The following is a 23,757-nucleotide window of genomic DNA, read 5'->3' as shown; positions in this document are numbered from 1 at the left end:
AATAATTTCAAAAGAAAAGAGAATAATGTTGAATTTGTTGTTAAACTTATGCACATTTAAAAATAAAAAAATATATAATTTCAATAATTTTCACAATACTATATAATATTCTATATTATATCAGTAATTTGGTAAAAAAAAATAGCAATTTCAAAAAAAAAAAAAAATAACAAATGTTGTCCAACACCGCGCGAAGCGCGGATTAGTTCTCTAGTTACAAAATAAAATAAAAATGACACAATTCTTCTTAATTTTTATTATATTTTTTCTAATAGTCTCACCTCCTTTGTAATATATATGTGTATTTATATATATATATATGCTTCTTCATTTATTATTTTACATGTATTACAATTACTAATTTTTTTAAAGGGACACTTACTAATCTTGAGTATGAGCAGGGCCGGCCCTGAATTGTAGTGGGCTATAGGGTAAAAATTATTTTTTGGGCCCTTATTTAGAAAAAAATGGTATTTTTCAAAATCAGCAAAAAAATTGTATAATTTTAAAAGGGCAAATTTTTTTTTTTGGGCCCCTAGACTAGGTGGGCCCTAGGCACAGGCCTAGCTCGCCTATGCCTAGGGCCGGCCCTGAGCACAACCAAAGTACGAGGTGACAGTCTACATGAGTTTTATCATGTTATTATTAGTTTTCTCAATTTTTATCATGTATTTTAGTTTTTTAATATTATTTTTATACTCCATACTCTATATATAAACTCTATATATAATGTATATATATTAATTATTTTTAATTTTAATGTAAATTAAATGTGCTATTAACATTATATTTCTATAGTTATGTAATAAATAGTCTACAATCTTTCCTTTAATAATATTATTAATATTAATATTAACAAAAAAAAATTGTTATGAATTAGTGTTAATAATTAATATCCTTTTAAAATATAATTAATAAAATATTAATTCTTTCATTGACGAGAATGAAAACTTTTTCTCTTTTCAACTAAAGATTATGAAAGGATTTTTTTTTTTCCAAAAAATAAAATAAAAAGGAAGAATATAAAAGAATATATAACAATCTTTTAACTAGAAATATTTTTTGACATATTAATTAAAATATATTTAAGAAACTGAAGAAAAGAGAAAAAATTCTCTTTCTCTTCAATATAGAAATATTTAAAAAGATTAGAATATATTTATGATATTTTTATTATATAATTTATCTATTTTTAATTATTATTTAATTATTTTTTTGCGTATCTTAGCTATTTTAAATTTTATTATTAAGTAAAAGCAACAACTGAATACTTAGATGACTTGGAATCCTAATGTTAGCATTGTATGAGTATTTTTTTTTTATTATAGAAATGATAATATTTAAAGGCAACTTCTTAAAACTAATGCTATTTTAGCAAGCTTAAAGCTAAAGATATTGATAATATTACACAAAGCTTTGTAGTGTTATTGTGCTAATGTTTATTTATTTACTTTTAGCAAAAAAAAATAAAAAGATTATTCACAATTATACTATTCCTTTGCCAAAAAATTAACAATTAATGCAAGAAAAAATATTTCTCATTTTTTTTTAACAAGTCAAAAAAAAAAAAAAACTATTTATCTTCTCATGTTAATTCATAAATACTTCAATTAATGACAGATGACCACCAATTAATGAAATAAAAAAATGAAGCCATAACCGATTTCTTATAGAATTTTTTAAAATTAATTAGTATATTAATGACTTATTTATATCATATTTAACCAATCACAAATATAAATAAAACAGTTAAAGTATTTATAAAAAAAAAAAAGTAAAATAGTTAAACAATAATGATATTGATAGTGATAATGACAATAATAAAAGTATTAAAAAAAAAATTCAAACAATAATAATATTGATATTATGTTAGGTATGTTTTATTTATTATTATGACAATTTCAGAGCAAAGACTTACAAATTAAAATAATTAAGATAATATTTATTTTTATTCTATTTCACTTATGCTTATAAATCTTTTTGATATATATTTTATTTAGTTTAAATTAAAAATAAAACATATATAATTATACAACTAATTCAATATTTTATAACAAACTACGAAAAGGGATTCTATTTAAAAGAAAAAAAAAACCTACAAAGGGAATTAAAAAAAAAGATAGCACATGTATTTTCAAATTGAATATTTAATTAAATAATTTCAAAAGAAAAGAGAATAATGTTGAATTTGTTGTTAAACTTATGCACATTTAAAAATAAAAAAAATATATAATTTCAATAATTTTCACAATACTATATAATATTCTATATTATATCAGTAATTTGGTAAAAAAAAATAGCAATTTCAAAAAAAAAAAAAAATAACAAATGTTGTCCAACACCGCGCGAAGCGCGGATTAGTTCTCTAGTTACAAAATAAAATAAAAATGACACAATTCTTCTTAATTTTTATTATATTTTTTCTAATAGTCTCACCTCCTTTGTAATATATATGTGTATTTATATATATATATATATATGCTTCTTCATTTATTATTTTACATGTATTACAATTACTAATTTTTTTAAAGGGACACTTACTAATCTTGAGTATGAGCACAACCAGGGCCGGCCCTGAATTGTAGTGGGCTATAGGGTAAAAATTATTTTTTGGGCCCTTATTTAGAAAAAAATGGTATTTTTCAAAATCAGCAAAAAAATTGTATAATTTTAAAAGGGCAAATTTTTTTTTTTGGGCCCCTAGACTAGGTGGGCCCTAGGCACAGGCCATGCTCGCCTATGCCTAGGGCCGGCCCTGAGCACAACCAAAGTACGAGGTGACAGTCTACATGAGTTTTATCATGTTATTATTAGTTTTCTCAATTTTTATCATGTATTTTAGTTTTTTAATATTATTTTTATACTCCATACTCTATATATAAACTCTATATATAATGTATATATATTAATTATTTTTAATTTTAATGTAAATTAAATGTGCTATTAACATTATATTTCTATAGTTATGTAATAAATAGTCTACAATCTTTCCTTTAATAATATTATTAATATTAATATTAACAAAAAAAAATTGTTATGAATTAGTGTTAATAATTAATATCCTTTTAAAATATAATTAATAAAATATTAATTCTTTCATTGACGAGAATGAAAACTTTTTCTCTTTTCAACTAAAGATTATGAAAGGATTTTTTTTTTTCCAAAAAATAAAATAAAAAGGAAGAATATAAAAGAATATATAACAATCTTTTAACTAGAAATATTTTTTGACATATTAATTAAAATATATTTAAGAAACTGAAGAAAAGAGAAATAATTCTCTTTCTCTTCAATATAGAAATATTTAAAAAGATTAGAATATATTTATGATATTTTTATTATATAATTTATCTATTTTTAATTATTATTTAATTATTTTTTTGCGTATCTTAGCTATTTTAAATTTTATTATTAAGTAAAAACAACAACTGAATACTTAGATGACTTGGAATCCTAATGTTAGCATTGTATGAGTATTTTTTTTTTATTATAGAAATGATAATATTTAAAGGCAACTTCTTAAAACTAATGCTATTTTAGCAAGCTTAAAGCTAAAGATATTGATAATATTACACAAAGCTTTGTAGTGTTATTGTGCTAATGTTTATTTATTTACTTTTAGCAAAAAAAAAAAAAAGATTATTCACAATTATACTATTCCTTTGCCAAAAAATTAACAATTAATGCAAGAAAAAATATTTCTCATTTTTTTTTAACAAGTCAAAAAAAAAAAAAAACTATTTATCTTCTCATGTTAATTCATAAATACTTCAATTAATGACAGATGACCACCAATTAATGAAATAAAAAAATGAAGCCATAACCGATTTCTTATAGAATTTTTTAAAATTAATTAGTATATTAATGACTTATTTATATCATATTTAACCAATCACAAATATAAATAAAACAGTTAAAGTATTTATAAAAAAAAAAGTAAAATAGTTAAACAATAATGATATTGATAGTGATAATGACAATAATAAAAATATTAAAAAAAAAATTCAAACAATAATAATATTGATATTATGTTAGGTATGTTTTATTTATTATTATGACAATTTCAGAGCAAAGACTTACAAATTAAAATAATTAAGATAATATTTATTTTTATTCTATTTCACTTATGCTTATAAATCTTTTTGATATATATTTTATTTAGTTTAAATTAAAAATAAAACATATATAATTATACAACTAATTCAATATTTTATAACAAACTACGAAAAGGGATTCTATTTAAAAGAAAAAAAAAACCTACAAAGGGAATTAAAAAAAAAGATAGCACATGTATTTTCAAATTGAATATTTAATTAAATAATTTCAAAAGAAAATAGAATAATGTTGAATTTGTTGTTAAACTTATGCACATTTAAAAATAAAAAAATATATAATTTCAATAATTTTCACAATACTATATAATATTCTATATTATATCAGTAATTTGGTAAAAAAAAATAGCAATTTCAAAAAAAAAAAAAATAACAAATGTTGTCCAACACCGCGCGAAGCGCGGATTAGTTCTCTAGTTACAAAATAAAATAAAAATGACACAATTCTTCTTAATTTTTATTATATTTTTTCTAATAGTCTCACCTCCTTTGTAATATATATGTGTATTTATATATATATATATATGCTTCTTCATTTATTATTTTACATGTATTACAATTACTAATTTTTTTAAAGGGACACTTACTAATCTTGAGTATGAGCACAACCAGGGCCGGCCCTGAATTGTAGTGGGCTATAGGGTAAAAATTATTTTTTGGGCCCTTATTTAGAAAAAAATGGTATTTTTCAAAATCAGCAAAAAAATTGTATAATTTTAAAAGGGCAAATTTTTTTTTTGGGCCCCTAGACTAGGTGGGCCCTAGGCACAGGCCTAGCTCGCCTATGCCTAGGGCCGGCCCTGAGCACAACCAAAGTACGAGGTGACAGTCTACATGAGTTTTATCATGTTATTATTAGTTTTCTCAATTTTTATCATGTATTTTAGTTTTTTAATATTATTTTTATACTCCATACTCTATATATAAACTCTATATATAATGTATATATATTAATTATTTTTAATTTTAATGTAAATTAAATGTGCTATTAACATTATATTTCTATAGTTATGTAATAAATAGTCTACAATCTTTCCTTTAATAATATTATTAATATTAATATTAACAAAAAAAAATTGTTATGAATTAGTGTTAATAATTAATATCCTTTTAAAATATAATTAATAAAATATTAATTCTTTCATTGACGAGAATGAAAACTTTTTCTCTTTTCAACTAAAGATTATGAAAGGATTTTTTTTTTCCAAAAAATAAAATAAAAAGGAAGAATATAAAAGAATATATAACAATCTTTTAACTAGAAATATTTTTTGACATATTAATTAAAATATATTTAAGAAACTGAAGAAAAGAGAAAAAATTCTCTTTCTCTTCAATATAGAAATATTTAAAAAGATTAGAATATATTTATGATATTTTTATTATATAATTTATCTATTTTTAATTATTATTTAATTATTTTTTTGCGTATCTTAGCTATTTTAAATTTTATTATTAAGTAAAAGCAACAACTGAATACTTAGATGACTTGGAATCCTAATGTTAGCATTGTATGAGTATTTTTTTTTTATTATAAAAATGATAATATTTAAAGGCAACTTCTTAAAACTAATGCTATTTTAGCAAGCTTAAAGCTAAAGATATTGATAATATTACACAAAGCTTTGTAGTGTTATTGTGCTAATGTTTATTTATTTACTTTTAGCAAAAAAAAAAAAAGATTATTCACAATTATACTATTCCTTTGCCAAAAAATTAACAATTAATGCAAGAAAAAATATTTCTCATTTTTTTTTTAACAAGTCAAAAAAAAAAAAAAAAAACTATTTATCTTCTCATGTTAATTCATAAATACTTCAATTAATGACAGATGACCACCAATTAATGAAATAAAAAAATGAAGCCATAACCGATTTCTTATAGAATTTTTTAAAATTAATTAGTATATTAATGACTTATTTATATCATATTTAACCAATCACAAATATAAATAAAACAGTTAAAGTATTTATAAAAAAAAAAAGTAAAATAGTTAAACAATAATGATATTGATAGTGATAATGACAATAATAAAAATATTAAAAAAAAAATTCAAACAATAATAATATTGATATTATGTTAGGTATGTTTTATTTATTATTATGACAATTTCAGAGCAAAGACTTACAAATTAAAATAATTAAGATAATATTTATTTTTATTCTATTTCACTTATGCTTATAAATCTTTTTGATATATATTTTATTTAGTTTAAATTAAAAATAAAACATATATAATTATACAACTAATTCAATATTTTATAACAAACTACGAAAAGGGATTCTATTTAAAAGAAAAAAAAAACCTACAAAGGGAATTAAAAAAAAAGATAGCACATGTATTTTCAAATTGAATATTTAATTAAATAATTTCAAAAGAAAAGAGAATAATGTTGAATTTGTTGTTAAACTTATGCACATTTAAAAATAAAAAAATATATAATTTCAATAATTTTCACAATACTATATAATATTCTATATTATATCAGTAATTTGGTAAAAAAAATAGCAATTTCAAAAAAAAAAAAATAACAAATGTTGTCCAACACCGCGCGAAGCGCGGATTAGTTCTCTAGTTAATTAATAAGGTTGAGTAACATTTTTTATTCTAATTTAAGGAATCTAAACATTATTATTATAACTAATCTAATGTAAGTCATTATAATTATAATTGACTAATCTCTAGCTCTACCATGCAAATAGCCACGTGATATTAAAAACATTGCTATTAGGCATCAGACCTTTTAGATATGTTGTCTTGCGATTGACTAATAATACTCTTTAAAAATTATTACATTAAACTATATAGAACATGATACTAAGTTGGACCAATAGCGATATTAACATGTAGGAGAGGGTGCTACCAGGGACGGACACACTAATGATAGTGTGGGAGCTATAGCCCCCAGTACAAAAAAAAATTAGTACGTTAAAAAAAAAAATTAAATATCTTCTATTTAGTTAAATAATTATACAACAAAATAGTAAAAAGTCCTCACAAAATAATTATAATTTTAATGTAAAATAAATAATAAATATATTTATAACAATTAAGCCCCCACAGATCAAAAATCATGGGTCAGTCATTGGGTGCGCGCTACACACGTGAACAGATCTAGGATGGATCTAGGTTGTCATGCACATCTATAATATTACCACACTACAAAAAACTATTATTTTTAGTGACAACTTTTTCGTCACAACATAAATTTTTGTGACTAAATTTGACTTTTAGTCACAGCAAAAACTTACTTGACTAAAACATAGTATTTAGATACAAGTTGTCACTAATTTAGTTTTAGTCACAATAAATATTGTGACTAAAAATACATTTAGTCACAATAAATTTTAATTTTTGTGACTAATATTTTTAGCCATGGATCTTGTAGTCACAACATAAGAATGATATTAATTTACAATTAGTTACAACTTTAGTTGTGACTAAGGTTAATGTAGACGCAGCTTTATTTGATGATGGGCGGTCTTTTGGGTCGGGTATGGTAGCGCGTGATGACCGAGGTTGGTTAATTGAGGGCCGAACCATCTTGGCAATGAACATGGTGGAACCAATCCTTGCAGAAGCTATCTCTGTCAAGGAAGCTCTCACTTGGATCAAATTGAAGCAATGGCATCATGTGACTGTGGAGAGTGATTGTCTTGGGGTTGTGCAAGCATTACGGAGTTCTATTTGTATGATTTCTTTGTTTGGTCAAGTCATTCAAAGTTGTAAAAATTTGCTTGCGGATTTGAGTACCGTTGAGGTTATTTTTGTTAAACGATCTGCTAATTCAGTGGCTCATAGTTTTGCTAGAGCCTCTAAGTTGTATCCTGATCGTACCTTCAGTATGGAGTCTGTTCCTACTGATTTGTTACCTTGTTTGGTGACGGAGTTTGTTGGTTAATGAAGTTTTACATTTTCCATTCAAAAAAAGAAAAAAGTAAATTTTTTTGTAGTGCCTATTAATTAATTATCTTTTATATATATAGGTTAAGAAAAGATTATATGATATGCACCCATTAAAGGGGTGTTATTTATTTCATTATTTATAAAAAAAAAATTTAGTTAGCAAGTATATTATAATTATTTAAGACAAATTTTAAGAAATTTTTTTAAAAAAAATTACACACCGAAAAACTTTAATAACAATATATATGTATATAAAAAATAATTGGATTCTTAAGGGGTGTATGTATCGATATAGTTGTTTAAGCTAATTAATTAATAAGGTAGATAACATTTTTTATTGTAATTTAAGGAATCTAAACATTGTTATTATAATTAATCTAATGTAAGTCATACCATGCAAACATAGCCACGTGAAATTAAGTCTTTGCTTTAATAATAATAATAATAATAATTTTAAATGACTAATTAATCTCCAACCCACGTGAACAGATCTAGGATGCCATGCATCTCTCAATACAACCTATTAATTAATTATTAAAAAAAAAATGAAATATATAGTGTCAAATAGATGATGTCATCCTAAGACAAAAGTATATAGGTTATGTTTGGTAGGAAAAAGGAAAGAGAAAGATGGATAAGATTATAAGAAGCTTGAGGATGATATATATAGCTAAAATATTCTTATATGTTGTATACATTGAAAGCTATTTATAGTAGAAATTATCTCTTTTTTAAAAAGATAAAATGATTTATTGTGTTGTAAGCGTAATTTTTCTTAATACACATGCAATCGACTATTTTAAGTTCTACTTTTATTTATAAATTATATGGGTAATAGCATGTATAATAATTTTAGAGAGTGAAGGATTTGAAATGGGGAGAGTATTTTTAGAAGTATGGATATTAAGGGCTCGTTTGGAACGCCGTATTAAGTCGTATTGTATTGTATTGTATTATATTAAATTGTATTTTATGCAATATTTTTATGTAAAACTATATGTGGTAATAACTTTTATGGACACCTAAATATATAATATTTTAGTATAAATTAAAGTTTAACATAGTATTATATAAAAATATGATATATAATCCAATTCAATATAATACAATACAATACAATACGATCTAATACGGCGTTCCAAACAAGCCCTAAAAGTATATATATTCCCTACTTTGATATGGGTGGTATAATTAAACATGTGTATAATTTTAAAATGTAATATCGAATTTCCCTATCCATTATCTCTATCTTTTATATTTGTTATAGCAATAGTTTGAAAACAAGAAGAAGGGTATACTTTGAAATTTTAGTATTTTTTTTTTTTTTTGAACATCAAATTTTAGTATTGAAAAACATAAGCATACAACATAACTAATCACATTGATTTATGATGGGTCTCACAAAGTTTCATTACTCGTACGTAGTAAAATGAGAAACAAAGACATATATGTAATGGGTAAGTTTACAATATTTGCTACACTTCTTATCTATTTTGGCATACGAATTTATTATTTTTCATGATCGTATATGTTATAGTTATTTATGATCACGGATAAATATTCAAAAAATTTTGAATAATTTACAATGTCGAAAATAAAATTTACTTATTTTATTGCATACACAACTATTTTTTCTTATAATACAGTGTAAGAAATTGTTTAAATCTAAATTTTGACACTGTAAATCATTCAGAATTTTTTGAAAATTTTACTAGTTGCCTTAAATAGCTACAACATGTACGCGATCATGAAAAGAGAAAAAAAATAAACTAAATTTTTTTTTAAATACCAAAATAAATTAAAAATCTACAGAACAATCCTTTAAAAAGTTTTACTACATAAATTTCGATACATAATTAATTACTCAACAACATCTTTTAGGAATACAAAGGTGACCAGTCATGTGCCAACTTTCACCACCATCAGGATATGCATAAGGGCAAGTAGGTGCATAATCATAGTCCTCCTTCAATAGTAGATTCCATGATGCTTTTGGGTCATTAGTTGAAAACATTGTCCAACTAGCAGTAGAATTCTCATACCTACTATGTGTAAGACGTTTGAAGTTCTTCACATTCTTGTTTTTGTTAATGTCATCCGGGTCAATATCGACACTGAAGATGTCTCCATAAGGTCTAACAGAGTGCAAAAACAAAGGCAAAGAGATTGGATCAACAGACACAGCAGCAAGATCAGCAGTCACAACAATGCTCTTTCCATCAGGACTGAAGAATGGATGGTTTACATGCCCACCAAGATCATCTCCACTTCCCAACACTCTTATCACCACAGAAGGATCATTTGCCTTTACTATAAACACAGCAAAGAATCCTGGGTCAAGGCCATTATCAGTCTCTGGTGCCCCTTTTGGCTTGTCTCTTGTTGAAGAGAAAACTATCCAATCACCTCTTGGTGACCATTGGCAATGTGTGTCAGTCCAAGGCCCATTTGTCAACCTTGTTATTTCCCCATTTCCATAATCTCCACTTTCTGCATCCTCCATTATGTATAAATTCTTGTATTTTTTTTCTCCTCCATCTCTTGTTGATCGAAATACTATTTTACTTCCTGTACATGTTGAAATTAGAGTTCAAACAGTCTATTATTGTACGTGAGTGTCAAAACTATTATTGAATCTTTGTTCGTCATACTAAATTATTTGAACTTTTATGAAAATTTGTGTGAAATCTCATGTAACACACTTACCAAACATACTAAAAATACTTAATATAGAATATAATGATTAAAAGGAGAAGAAATTTATACAAAATACCTAAAATTGCACTTTTTTTATATATATTTATATGAATTTTTTTTATATAATATTTTTACGAATTTAGAGAGAATACAAATCAGTAGAAAAGTAAAATAAATAAATTGTGGCATAATAAGTTTAATCCTCAGTTACAGATAAATACTTAGTTTAATTTTTTATGGTAATAATACCTAAATTATATTTCTGGAACTTTTGTAAATATTTAACTGTCAAGTGTCAATGGTAGTCATGATTGGTCATTGGAATCAAAAGGTTGTCATAATTTTCTTATTAGTATATTTATATTAATTTTTAAATAAAAAATTTAATGACGTAGACCAACTTAACACTTGATAGTCATATACTTACCGAAGTTCGAAAAATATAACTTAAGTATATTATTACCGTAAAAAATTAATGTTAAGTATTTATCTACAATTAAGAATATTTAAACTTAAGTATTTATGCCACAAATTACTTAAAAAATATATATATAATTTTTTTTTATTATTTTTAGGTATTTCTGAAATAATTCATAACCTAATAATCTTTCTATTATTTATATAATGGATATATAATGTAATTAAATAAATAAATAAATAAAATGCTTACCATCTGGACTGGTAGAAGGAAATGCATTATTGCTAAGTGCTGTGAGAATTTTATAATGTCCTCTACCACTTGAGACTTGAGGAATAGCACAAATGTCAAGTTTTTTGTTAGCATTGAAAGATGGTCCCATGCATACATACAATACATCTTTTTCTGGATTTTGGTTCCACACTGGTGCGAAGATGTTGTCTGGGCCTTTTGTCTATAATATATAAATTAATTAATGTTAATCATAAATAAACTTCTAAGATCAATATTTACACATGAAATCACACATTAGAATTTTTTTTTTTTTATGGAGGTATTCGTTATAGTACTCACAACATTATTTTTGTAAATTTTTAAAAATTTTGAATAGTTACAAGAATTCTATTTTTGATTTTGTAAACTATTCAGAATTTTTTAAAAATTTACAGAGATGATATTGTAACTATAACAAATACCGCTATTAAAAAAATTAAAAAAATAATTCGACGTATAATTTCGGGCGTAAAAGTTGATTAAAAAGTTTTAATTAAGACTCCTCAATAAACAACTTATGCTTATATATAGGTTGTACCTCATGAACAATACGCAATCCTTTGTTATCGGCTACCCACACAGCTTTGAACTCATTATCAACAAAGGCAAGCTTTGAGCCATCTTGAGAAAATGTTGGAAACACTCCTGAAACCCTAAACAACCCTACTTCTTCTTGTGGGGACTCAAGCTTATGGAATTGTCTTTCGATATCGTCTCCACTCTATATCACATATATATATATATGTAATAATTATAAATATACATAATTAGCACTTGCATATAATTTTTTGAAACTAAATTCTTATTAACAATAATTAAAATTTAATGCATCAATAAAAAGATAAATAATCTTTAATCCAAACTAATTCATCATCCACCCCACTGCTAATTCATGAGCAGTCTTAATGGCTATATGACGAACATTAACTAAACTAAGAATGCCTCAGTAATTAATTAAGTAGTCTCTTAAGTTTCATCACTTCACTATCATATTAATATGTAAGGAAGAGGTTTCAATAGTTACATTTTTATTGTAACCATCATGGTTACATTTTTTTAAGTCATTGGATTATTATTAAATGGTTGTGATTAATTTAGAAATTAAATAAAAATAAATAATAAATAACTTGTAACCTGAAAGTGACCTAATCATTTATTTCCTTATAAAACTTTAATTAAGATTAATTATATTTTAAAATTAAATTAATTATAATTAATTAATTAATTTTTTGCAATTTATTACTATATAAGGATCTTTTAGCAATTTATTATTTTTATACTTAAATTATTTAAAATTTTATAGCAAAAATTTTTATAATTTAAAATTATACACATATAATTTTATAATTTAAATTTTATTATACTTGTAATCTTAATTTTAAATTATTACACTTAATTATTTAATTTTTTTATTTAAATATTTTAAAAAGTAAAAAATGAAATAAGTTGAAGGATTTTTTAGAAAAAAAATGGCTGCACTTGTTATCGATTGATTAGCTTGAGGCATCATACTTAGTTCATATAATTGTAACAAAATAATTAAATATCATTTAAAAATAATTAATTATTTGAAAATTTATTATAAGAAGAGAATTTTAATTTGTGTCAAAAGAAGTTTAATTTTTGTAAAAAAAATAATTTTTATTGTAAATATTATAATTAAATGGCTTAATTATTAAAATAATTCAAGTAAGAATTTAAATATAAATATTAATTACTAAAAGAGGTCTTGTTAAATATTTAATTAATTATTTTAAGAAAATAGTTAATTATAATTAAATAATTCTAAAAAAGGAATGTCTACTATTTAATTAATTATTTTAAGAAAATAGTTAATTATAATTAATTAAATCTAAAAAGGAAAGTCTACCTATTAGTAACCTGCTATTACATGTTAAAGAAAAATGTAACCATATGGTTACAATAAAAATGTAACCATTGAATAGTCACCCTAATATGTAAATATATTATTAATTTATATCAGACAATTTTCATGAAATTATATTGGCGTTTTTTTTTTAAAAAAAAAAAATATGGGATTATGTAATAAATTCCATCAATTAATTCTTTTAATTATTAGTATATATATTACTGTATATATGTAACTATTTATATAGAGGAAATTACACTTTATATCCTTTTTATATTATTCTCTTTTATTTTTACCCTCTTTTTTAAAATCTATTATTTTTACCTCTTTTTTTTTAAACATTGTACCACTTTTTCCCCTGTCACTTCTAGATACTCTCTATATGTGACTCTCTTATGTCAGGGTATTTTGAGTACAATATATATAAAAAGAGGTATATTTCAATTAAATATAAAATTAGAGGTAAATTTGATTAATTGATTAATAAAAGTTGTATTTTTCAACTTAGCCCCTATTTATAAGGGATTTTTTCAAAAATATCATTTTTTATGTTTTATTTACGTACAATATTACGGCCTAAAATTTTTATTTACAAAAATACACTTTTCTCAACAAAAAGTAAATAGACAACGATAAATTAACTATAAAACAACCAAAATAGTGTCATGACAACTATAAAACAAAACAAAAACAACAGTTTATTATTTATAATAAAAAAGTATTTTGTAAATAAAAAATTTCAAAACGTAAAAAAAAAATATAAATTATGTTAACATATTTTTGTTATTTTTTATAAATTTTTAGTGTGTTATGTAAATTTTAAATTTATAAATTACATATACATATACATTATTACTATCAATGATAAAATATAATTAATGTATTATTTTTTTAAAAAATATACCACTAATAAACAATATATGCAAGAGTGAAATGTTGGACACCATATTCTTTCAAAAAAAAAAAAAGAAATGTTGGACACCATACATAAGGATTTTATAGCAATCTCTTGTATATGATTAGATTAAGGGATAACTTGAAAAATACCATTTTTTGTGTCCATTAATCAAAAATACCCTTATATTATATTTTATTGAAATATACCTACTTTTGTGAGTGAGTTGCCAAATATACCCCACCTTCCACTTAAGTTTAGCATATAATTTACATTAACTTAAGGGGTATAATAGGGACATCATCTATAATTGTGGGTATATCTTAAAGAGAATGAAAAATGAAGGTAAAAATCAAAACAAATAAAGTAAAGTGGGTATACAATATAATTTTCTCTTAGATTAATTGGTAACGTACCTTCAACATTTCACTCTTGCAACGATGGTAACCAATGCGCTTTCCACCATCTATTACAAAAGGGTTAAAATGGTCGGCTTTCGGTCTTATGTTCATCGTAATTTGTCTAGGGTTTTGTTGTCCAGTTGAATCGAAAACTTCAATGTGTCGATATTGTGTCCCTACCCGAATGTCACTAAATTTAGATTTTTGACGAATAGTTGCAACAGCCACAGTAGTAGCATTGATGGCTGCTGGAGTCATAGCATCTATTCCATCAGGAGTGACACGAAAGAATTCTGTTGCGCGACCTTTGCTAATGTCAGCTCTGAATACACCCCAAAAATCTCCAACCTTGCGGTGGAAAAATATGACATTATCACTTCCCCAACTCGGCCAACCACCATTCCTTATAACCATTTTGCGACCCAAGGGTGGGTCGGTGTTCATCACAAAAATATCAGTCTTAAGATCTTCGATTTCGCCATCCCAGCCCCCATAATTCTGGAATGATGCCACTGCTATTTGCTTTCCAGATGGTGATACTGCTGGACTTAAATCAGCAACTCCTATAATTCATTTACAAGTATAAGATGATTAATTAGTTTCATTTGATATCTATGTATAATATGTTCGTGACAAAAAAAATAAAATTATAATGGAATATCTATTTATGGATAATTACATAAAATATCAATTTTTATAAAATTTTATATTTTTATGTTTCAAGTTTTTTTTTATATATTTTTACGGTATTATTCTATAAAAATACAAGAAACTCACATAAAAGTAACAAAAAAATAACATCAAAATAACAATAAAATAACATAAAAAATAATATACAAATAACAAAAAAAAAATTAACAACAAAATAACAAAAATACAACATAAAAATACATCAAAAGACAGTATTTTATGTAAATAAAATCTAAAAAATTGTAAAATGTTGAAATTTTCGTACAGACCGTATTTTTCGTAATTTTTTTGTGTTGTGTTTTTTTTTTTTTTGAAATTATCCCATATATCTATTCACACTAATATATCCAATATACCCTAAGTCGGCCTTATGCATTGGCGTGCTAGACTCGTGCTTAAGCCCTACACTTTGCGGGAGGCCCAAATAAAAAATAAAAACTTCATTAGGTTTTTATTTAAATAAAATTATGTGTAATATTGTAAACAATAAATATTCACTGGTTGGGATGTATGACACAGTACACAATTATGTGAGTTTAAGTCTTATAATACTTTTTTTAAGGGAAATTATAGCAAATGGTTCCAAATCATGAGACTATATTAGTATATGTCCTCATTTCAAAAAATTATAGCATATGGCCCCTAAATCTTAGGACAGTAAATGTCATCATTTCAAAACTTGTAGAAAAATGACCTTTTTAAACTATTTATTATTTATATTGTCTTTTGTCACATAAAAAAAAAATCATTATTTTTTTTTTAGAATTAGAAGCAAATTATTTAAAGATTATGGTATATCTATAATAGTTTTGTTAAAATCTTTTTTATTTAAAAGTTATGTTAATTTTTTAAAGTTTTTATGAGTTATTATGGGTTGCTGGTATATAGATTTTGTTGTACGGTGTATTTCTATTTTATTGTATGGTATATTATTATTCTTAGATGATATATTTATTTGTTATTTTGATATGTATAATAGTGGTATATAATTTTATTAGCATAATAAAAATATTTTAATGTATGTATATAATTTTATTGGCATGCTACATATATTTAATTATTATTTTTATATATTTTGATTGTATGATTATTTATTTTAAATAATATTTAATTAGCTTTTATTTTATTATTTATAATAGTAGTATATAATTTTGTTATCATGATATATATATTAATTGTTGTATATAATTTGGTTAGTAAATACTGGATAGATGTTACGTGCCAAGTCACGTATGTTAATTTTATTTTAGTTTTTAGTCTTTTTTAATATCATAATTTAAAATTAATAATATTCAATGTAGTGATAATCATTGAAATAATAGTGATTTAAATAAAAACAAAAATTACTATTATACTTTGTAATAGTAATTAAAAAAAATTATTATTCGTCCTAAATTTATCTTCGCAATTAATGAAAATGCTCATCTCGTTAAACTATCAAAACATTCAAATTTAATTTAACATAATATTTAAATTTAATTAATTCTAAATATCAAAATTTGAAAATAATTTTTAATAAAAAAATAAACAATATGAACAAATTTATTATTAATTGCAACACTTTAGGTGGATTAATTATATTTAGGTTTAATTAACTACATGGATGTTGACTGCAACATTTAAAAAAAAAGTCACCCAATAATTTCTCATAAACCAATAATTGTGTTATATAGCCATATTTATATAGAATAGATATATTTTTATAATTATTATTATTATTATTTTCTGTATATATGTTTTGGTGAATGGTATATGTATTTTTTAAATAATTTTTAAGTTCTATTTTCTATTGTACTTTTGTTGGCATGATATATAATTTAATTAGCATCTTCTATATTTTTATTTTTATTTATTGTTATTATAATATATATTTCTATTGTAAGGTATATATTTTCTATTATATGGTATATAAGTTTTATTGTATGGCATATTATTTTATTTTAGATAATGCATGTTTAGTTTTTATTTTATTATACATAAAGGTGATATATAGTTTTGTTAATATGATAAATACAATTTTTTTAATAATATTATATTAATTTATTTGTTTTATTTTTTATTGTTCGTATATATACGTTTTCTTGTATGGTATATGATTTTTGTTGTCAATAGTATATCATTTAAGATGATATTTAGTTTCTATTTTATTATATACAAATTCTTTGGTATGCATTCATATTTTAATAGTGGTATATATAATTTTGTTAGCATGATATATATATATTTTAGTATTAATTTAGTATTGTTATAATTTCTTTGTGGTATATAATTTTATTACTACAGTATATTAATTTTCAATAATACGATATATCAAATACTGCTATATATATATTTAATGATGTAATATATTTATTCATTTTTGTTATAATATAATAATATGTAATACTAAAAAATTTATATAACTTAATTTTATTATTACATATATTTTTTTAAAAAAAATATGTGACAAATGTATTTTTATAATTTTTATTAGCTAATTTATTATATTTAGCTATTTTCTTAATTTTTTTAAATAGAAAACATTTACTAACTTAGTTTCTAAATTTAGAGTCATTTTACATCTCAGCTCTTTTTTTCAATATATTTTTATATATTTTTGAAAGTAAGATCCCAAAATTTAAATGACCTTAGCCAGCCGGCCTGAATATACCACATCAAATTACATTTTTCAAGATAACATTCTATATATTCATAGTTCTTTGATCTACCTTTCCAAAACTTTACCAAAATATGAAAATGCACTTAAAATTTATAAAGAACATATGTAATATTTACTATCACAATTCAAGTTAGATATCACTAAAAAAAAGGGCAATTTAATAATAAAAATTGAGAGGAGGAAGCAACCTTTTAGAGTAAGGCGACTAGTTTTGGAAGTCTTAAGGTTAGTTTTGTAGACAGCAGTCCATGGTTGACGACGATCTCTCGATTCATCTTTGGTGGTGACATAAACAAGATAATCACCTGCGACAGAGGGTAACAATGTAGATTGGGAGAGAAAATTGTGAAATATATAATTTGAAAGACAAGTTAAAATAATTAATAAGGTAAATATAACAGCATATATATTTATAGTTTTAAGTTTGTAAGTAGTATAAATTTAATGTTTTTTTTTACGACATAAGTACTTAATATTTGTAAAACTATAATTTTTCTCTAATCTCGTCAGTACAGACTCTATTATTAATTTAAACATGACACACATATATAAGACACAGATTCTAAATCATTTGTTTTAGTAATTGGATTTAGACATAAATATGTAGGTTAAGTTACACATGTGTACTTATAATATGTTGCTAAAAAAAAAACTTTATGTCGCTTACAAACTTAAAACTTTGAGTACTTATACCGATATTTATTATAATTAATATGTATATATATAATTTACATATAATATATATTAAAATTTGTAGATTTTTTTTTCTTTTGAAGGACTACAACCGCTATAATTAATAAATAAAAAATATTAAAGGGCACCATAACTAAAGTACCACGCACTATAAGAAATGATAAATTATTATTGATGCATTTTAATTTAATAATCAATTATAGGTACCTTGTTGATATGGTGTAAGACATCTTAAGATGTCAAATTGTAAATAATAAATAAATAGCTTTGATCACCTGCAATGCAACCGCTATCCTCCATTCGAATACCATTGAATGTGTCGAAAACATCAGAAAAACTAAAGACTTTCACTCTAAGAGAGTTTTCATCATCATTTTTGAATTGGAGAGCAATGTGAAGTGTTTCGAGGTTTTCGCGCTCAGAGACAAAAACCATGGCCGAGAGTCGACCTGAGTCTACATCGGCCTCATTGCCTTCAGAAGCCATTTTTGGTCGAGTGAGAATCTTTTTAAGAGCATTTGATGGAATGATTTGGGCATTGTAATTGTAAGAAAGTCCATCAGTCATGTGAAGCTCATCTTTTCTTGATGTTACTAAAAGAGGAGACGAGTATATGTCCAATGGTAGTGGTGGTCTATATGTTGAGAAAAATGCAATGCTACCTCTCTTCTCATCTCCCATATCTAGCTATAAATTAATGAACAAAAAATGAGCAAAATTGTGAGAGATATTACATTAAAATAAAAAAATGTAATACAATGTAACATATATATATTGATTTTATTATTTTTCAGCCGATAAAATAATCTTAGCCCATGTGTAATATTTTAAGTAGAAGTGTTTTTGATCTTTTTTTTTTTTAAAAAAAAAAGATTTAGTTACTACACCAAAGATATAAGAGCATTATATCCTAATTCTTTTCATAATAATGTTTATATAAAAATTTAAACAGATAGTTGTACTCATGCATGTTTTTTTACATATACGTGTAACTTATTATTTTGAATTTTATTTTTGATATTATTAATTATTTAAAATTTTTTAAATATAGGGATATCTAGTATAACTACAATATACAACGTTATATATATAAAAATAAATTGAGTATAATTTTTTTAGATACCAAAAATAAAAAATAGCGCGAAAATAATATTTTTACTAAAAATCTACATATAACCAATAATAAATTAGTAGAAGTTGATCATTGTCCAAACTTCAAAATTTGAAAATATAAACTAGTAATAAAGATAGTTATAACAATAAATAAATTAAAAATCGAAATATTAATAAAATATCACTTACCTTAATGTGTGTTAGAACAAAAGAAATGATCCTTGTTCTTATAGCTTCTCACCAAGAACTCAATGTGATATTTTTGGTTAAGGAAGACTTGCTACTCTCTTTTATTAGTTTTCAACTATTCCAACCTTAACCACTACCCTTAGTTAAATTAACCACAGTTTAGTTAACCCTAACCATAGTTAAATAGCTAACTCGGGTTAACTATCTTAGAACTTGATTATTTATTTTTTCTCATTGAATATCACATGTGCTAATAAATTATATATAGACAAATATTACACAAGAAATCAATATGAATGGTGTGAAAATAGCTGGCATGAAAGAAACACATTTGTCATCGATCTCCAATTAATTGACTAATAATTAAATTTAATCTTTTGATAAAAAAAAATAAGTAGATAAAAGTCTTTTTTTCACACAAGTAATATTTGTATAGTATTAACTAAAACTAAGAAAATTGTAATTAAATATAAATTATATATCATTCCATTAATGTCCATTATTAAAAAAATTAGTCACAAACTTATTACAATTTGTTATCATTAAATGTATTTTTAGCCCAACAGTTATTAAAATTAAATTAACAACAATTTATCTCTAAATAATTATCATTATAAAGATATTTAATCATAAAAAATAATATATGTTAAAGATTAAAAATTATCACTAAAATAACAATTTTTAGTAATATTTATATATATAAAAACTTTTAGAAAAAATGCACACGAAGGTGAAATAAAATAGTATTATATAATATATTCTAGATTTATGGCCAATCAAAAGTGTTATTAAGATATGACTTATGAGATCTTTTTTGTTATTTGTATTTTTCTTGGATGATATTTTTAGTTTGTTATCTAATTTTTTGTAAGATATTTCTAATTTATGTTCGTGTTGTACGTATGAATTAGCAGTTTGTGCATTAAGGTGGATGAAAAAGTAATTTAAATGGATAATTTCTCTTTTTTTTTATTGATAATGTATTAAACTCAAATTAGTTTCAATAAATGTTCATTTTTTAAAAAATAAAATATTGAGTTATGACTTATGAGCATGTTCTTTAAAATTATAATTTCATTCTAAATTGAGTTATGAGCATGTGACATTATTACCATTCAACAAAAGAAAGAAAAACATTCATCTATTTTTCTTTTTTAGAAACACTTGGCTATTTTAGTTTTTTTTTTTAAGAAATTATGCAATTTTATTAATAGCAATCTGCAATCAAATCAGGATATTTCTTTTATTGGAAACACAACCAACATATAAGAATCAGAAAAACGAGTCAACTAATCGGTCATCTGATTCTCATATCATTATATACAAAAATAATTAAAATAAAGTGAGATGAAAAAAAAATTAGCATCATAATTAACTTTAAGAACACTTATATTCAGTTTAATCTATCGCTTAGAAGATACAATAGTAAATTTATTGCAGCAGGTTCATTCAACTCCTTCTAGACTATTTTAGTTTGATAAAGTTATTTGTCTTTTTTTTTTCTTTTTCTTTTTCTTTATAGAGTATTAAATGTTTTATTTTTATTTTTCCTTCTCTTACTCATATAGAGTATTAAATGTTTTTTTTTCATTTCTTGTTACATTATTATCATTTTTTAATTAAATAATTACTATTTCAATTAGGATATATTTTTATTTTTTTTATTTTGGTGAGTTATAAATTTACTTAATTAAATATATAGTTTCAGTTGTAGATATATCTGAATTTAGTTTATTTATGATTTTGATAATTTATTCTAATTTTATATGAAAAATGTAATAGCAGTCTTTTAATTTATTCATTTATTGTTTTACATCCTTACATCGTACAAGTTTTTTATTTTTATTTTTAATTTTTTGAAAAAAAAATATTACTTTTGTGAATATTATTTTAATATATGTTAATATTTAATCTACTAATTTAATTTTATTTATTTTGTAGGAAGTTCACAGATGCTCAAGATAACTATAATAATGTTGTTGGATTGATTTTTTATGCTTGACTTTCGACTTTCACTTTTATTTTTTCAACAAGTTTTTGTGGTTATTATTGCAGCTCTTGTGTATCACATTTGAAAGAACTAGAACATAGTTTTGTGGGATTTTAAAGTTTTAACTATGCTCAATATTGTATATATCATACAACAGGATATTCAAAATATATATGATGATTATGGTCATGCTTAAGAAGGTGAAAAAAAATTCCATAAAGAAAAGAAGGTGAAAAAAAAGATAAAGTTTGGTAGATAGCTTTGGAAAGAGATAAAAATACCATTGTATAGAAGAAGATTATGCCTTTAATGGTGCTACAGTTAGTTTGTAAATATGTTTCTTATTTTTTCTTCCTTACTAATGTATATTTTGTTTATTTGTAGTTAAAATATTCTTTCTTTATGGGAGGTTCCTCTTCACAAGCACAAAATTCTCATATTCATGCTGCTTAGATGATTTCCTCCTCTCCAAAGTTGTTCATGTCTTTCTATTTTTTTTTTCGTAGAGAGTGATCCTAAAGTTATCGTGAAATCAGTCTATTTTTTTCTGAGAGTGAGATTGTTTTATTAAATCTATTAGGTTCTCGTTGTTTATCTTTTTAAGTGTATATCTTCAACGTAATGTGAAATAGTAATACTGTAGCACATCATTAATTTATGGTAATACGAAATTTTTTGGTTAAATTTTTTTTTCTTTATTTAATAACTAATGTATTATTTAACTTTTACTAATAAAATTAGTTATTTTATTTTAAAAAAAAATGTTAGATCTTTACATTGTCATTTTGAGATATTTAATATGGCAATAAATTGGCTAATAAGTAACGTTACAATCATACACGTGTGTGTGATATTGGTCACTTCTATTGTACAATTACAATCATACACGTGGCTAAATAAAATAACGTTAATCACATGATTATTTTAGTTCACATGTTGCATATTTATAAATACAAACTGACAAAGATCACAGGTGACCATTTAAAAAAAAAAAAAAAGAGAGAGATCACATTGAGAAATATTATTCAATCTTTGTCAATATTTATCTAGCTAGAGATAAAGCATTATAATTGATCTATATCCATACAATACAACAATCTATCTGTAAAATATTTATTCTAACAAATTATGACCAATAGCTGCCATAAAAAAATAAAATAAAAAACAAATTATAAAAGAAGAAGAAAAAAAAACAAAAAAAATAAAAACAAAAACAAAAGGCTAAAGAATATAATAGGAATATATTATTATTTATGCTTTAATTAGGAATATTCTTAAAATACTTAATAAAATTCCTACTTATTTCACAAATACACAAAAATAACAAAAAAATTATAAAAAATACGGTTTTACGGAATTTTAAACATTTTTACGATTTTTTTGATTTTATTTACAGAAAATACGGTCTTTTTATGTTGTATTCTTATTAATTTGTTGTTGAATTTTTGTTATTTGTATGTTATTTTTTGTTGTTATTTTGATGCTATTTTTCCGTTATTTTTATGTAGTTTTTCTTGTTATTTTCGTGTTGTTTTTATGAAAAACCGTAAAAATGTAAAAAAAAATTATTTAAACATAAAACTATAATTTTTTTTGTAAAAAATAGTACCTTGTGTAATATGTATTTATATAGATTAGATGTTAACGGGATCTAATCCAATTCACATCTATTTATATACTAGGTTGATGTTATGTGCAATGCACGTATAATTAGTTTTTTTTTTTTAATTAGGTTTAATTGGGTGATCTTAAGTGCAATACATGTATGTTTAATTTTTTTTAATTAGGTAATGTATTTTTTTAATTTTTAAATGGGGTTTGAGATTTTGATCCTTAAGAAAAAAAATTTAA

The 23,757-nt window shown here is 23.1% G+C and overlaps 1 protein-coding gene across 3 annotated transcripts in view; it reads right to left on the bottom strand.

The window, feature by feature from the left end:
• The window catches only part of LOC115723393 (uncharacterized), a 54,189-nt gene extending 34,037 nt beyond the window's left edge, over nucleotides 1–20,152 (bottom strand). Inside the window, exons 1-8 of one of the 3 annotated variants that reach the window (XR_009684577.1) lie at nucleotides 19,917–20,152; nucleotides 18,890–19,297; nucleotides 18,110–18,226; nucleotides 14,588–15,135; nucleotides 11,945–12,127; nucleotides 11,386–11,587; nucleotides 9,731–10,586; nucleotides 5,305–5,370 (exon numbers count right to left, since the gene is read on the bottom strand). Coding sequence is in view for 1 of the 3 variants with exons in the window: in XM_030652866.2 (XP_030508726.2) it covers nucleotides 9,883–10,586; nucleotides 11,386–11,587; nucleotides 11,945–12,127; nucleotides 14,588–15,135; nucleotides 18,110–18,226; nucleotides 18,890–19,295 (2,160 nt within the window). In the remaining 2 variants the exon portion in view is untranslated. Of the gene's footprint in view, nucleotides 1–5,304; nucleotides 5,371–9,380; nucleotides 10,587–11,385; nucleotides 11,588–11,944; nucleotides 12,128–14,587; nucleotides 15,136–18,109; nucleotides 18,227–18,889; nucleotides 19,298–19,916 lie in introns of those variants that run through there. The other 2 variants (XR_009684578.1, XM_030652866.2) reach the window with 2 other exon arrangements.
• Between the last annotated feature and the right edge of the window lie 3,605 nt (nucleotides 20,153–23,757).

Source organism: Cannabis sativa, chromosome 9, assembly GCF_029168945.1.
Source record: "Cannabis sativa cultivar Pink pepper isolate KNU-18-1 chromosome 9, ASM2916894v1, whole genome shotgun sequence".
Taxonomy (NCBI): Eukaryota; Viridiplantae; Streptophyta; class Magnoliopsida; order Rosales; family Cannabaceae; genus Cannabis; species Cannabis sativa.
The sequence above is the reverse complement of the archived record's forward strand: the minus strand, read 5'-3'. Positions and strand labels throughout refer to the sequence as shown.